Source organism: Propithecus coquereli, unplaced genomic scaffold (assembly GCF_000956105.1).
Source record: "Propithecus coquereli isolate 6110/MARCELLA unplaced genomic scaffold, Pcoq_1.0 Scaffold36, whole genome shotgun sequence".
Classification (NCBI taxonomy): Eukaryota; Metazoa; Chordata; class Mammalia; order Primates; family Indriidae; genus Propithecus; species Propithecus coquereli.
In genome coordinates, this window is record NW_012149285.1 from 6,563,390 (window position 1) to 6,565,443 (window position 2,054).

Below are 2,054 nucleotides of genomic sequence, written 5' to 3' on the forward strand. Positions count from 1 at the left end.
TATTTAGAACTTTCATAAGTGAATCTGATCACTGGCAGTGACAGCAGTAACAGAGTATTTTAACAGAAGTGATAATGGTATGATGCCTAACATTAAAAAATCTTATGCCGTAAATCTGGCTTTCTGAAGTGACTGCCCATGTGTTAATTGGATTATAGTCTTTGTGCTGCTTAGCTTTCGTAGACCTGTCCTTAACAAATGGTAAAATTATTTTTTAAAGGAAGTGGTATGTTTTTCTACAAATTATCAGCCAGAGCATAAAATAGTCCTTTACCCTTTTGTAGTTGAGATTTAAATTCTAGATATAACAGTTGGTTTAAAATTTAACTAAAACCATGTAAAATTTTGATTCTCCTAGGTGGGAGACATTGTTTCTGTCATTGACATGCCCCCAAAAGTGTTAAGCACATGGTGGAGAGGCAAACATGGATTTCAGGTAGGCAACCAAAAACTGGGTGTGGAAGCATTCAAAGGGCAATTTTCTTTATGTTTCAGTAATACTTCTGTTTACAAGATGCATTGGCAATGGACTTTTTGTCTGCAGTGATAGAAAAATGTAGATGATGATAATGGTACTAGACTTGGATTCCCTTTTCTAGTCACTACGGTGGTTGTTTTTTATCTTGTCATTCATCTTTAAATTGTAGTGTAACCAAAATATGCATAGAGTCTCCAATCTGGTGATCACTTTTAGAGTGTCAAGCCTGTCACTCTGCCTTGCATTTAGCATCGGTTTTAAATCATGATTTACATATATTTTCTCTCCAGAATTGTCAGTTTGATTAATATTTTGCTATAAAAATGTACTGTAACCGTTAATGTAAACATAGTATTAACTGCAGAACAACAACAGAATCTAAAGCAGTCTCATTTCTTTTTGCCATATACAGTAGTCCTTCCCACCCCTTATATTGAGGTTTTGCTTTCCAAGTCTTCAGTGACCTAAGGTCAACCTCAGTCTGAAAACATTAAATGGAAAATTCCAAAAATAAACAATTCATAAGTGTTAAATTGCATGCCATCCTGAGTAGCATGATGAAATCTCGCACTATCCCACTCAGGACGTGAATCATCCTTTGTCCAGTGTATCCATTATGTAGACGCCACCTGCCTGGTAGCCACTTAATAGCCCCCCTAGTTATCAGATCGACTGTCCAGGTATTGCAGTGCTTGTGTTCAAGTGACTATTATTTTATTAATTGTTTTATTTCATTATTAGTTATTGTTGTTAATCTCTTATTGTGCTAATTTGTCATTAAACTTTATCATAGGTCTGTACGCATAGGGAAAAACTAAGTATATTTAGGATTCAGTACTATCGCAATTTTAGGCATCCACCGGGGTCTTGGAACATATCCCCTGTGGGACTGCTATATAGCTAAAAAAAAAAATTGAGACCTGATAATGGCATCTTTTAGGTTGACTTAGCACTAATTTCCATAGAATAGATGGGTTTTCTTTTATCTTTTAAACCTATCCATCAAGGAGCCTGTGAAAATGCCTTAGAATTATATCCTTAATATATAGTGTATAGTTTTTTGTGTTCTACTTAGAAAAATGTTGCTTAAATGCTACATAAATAACATGCACATGTTATATAGTTAGAAATTTGGTAACTATTATATAAACATTTTGAGCTTTAACTACATTTTAAATAAAAACAAATTATTAGCTTTTTATAAAATGTATTTTATTAAAAAATAATATAATTTAAAACAGTTCAGTGTGGTGGTTAAGAGTGTGGATTCTGGTGCCATATTGTCTGGGTATTGATCCTGTGTTATCTTGGACAAATACAACTCTCTGTGCCTCAGTTTCCTCATTTGTAAAATGGGGATTGCAGGACTAATCTTTACCTCACAGGGTTGTCAAGAAGATTAAATGTATAAAGATAAAAATGTAAAGTACTTAGACCAGGCCTGATGTATAATTTTTGATCAATAAATGTTGATTCTTAAATGTAAATAATTCTGTTTTTTATTTTACAAATTTAATTTTATCCCTTTATTATAAAAGCACCTATAGCAATTTAATTTGGTGATTAAGTACAGAAA

The 2,054-nt window shown here is 33.0% G+C and overlaps 1 protein-coding gene across 1 annotated transcript in view; it reads left to right on the forward strand.

The window, feature by feature from the left end:
* The window catches only part of ARHGAP32 (Rho GTPase activating protein 32), a 297,626-nt gene that overhangs the window by 182,450 nt on the left and 113,122 nt on the right, over window positions 1-2,054 (forward strand). Inside the window, exon 7 of the mRNA XM_012651646.1 lies at window positions 359-436. Within this exon, the coding sequence (XP_012507100.1) occupies window positions 359-436 (78 nt within the window). The remainder of the gene's footprint in view (window positions 1-358; window positions 437-2,054) is intronic.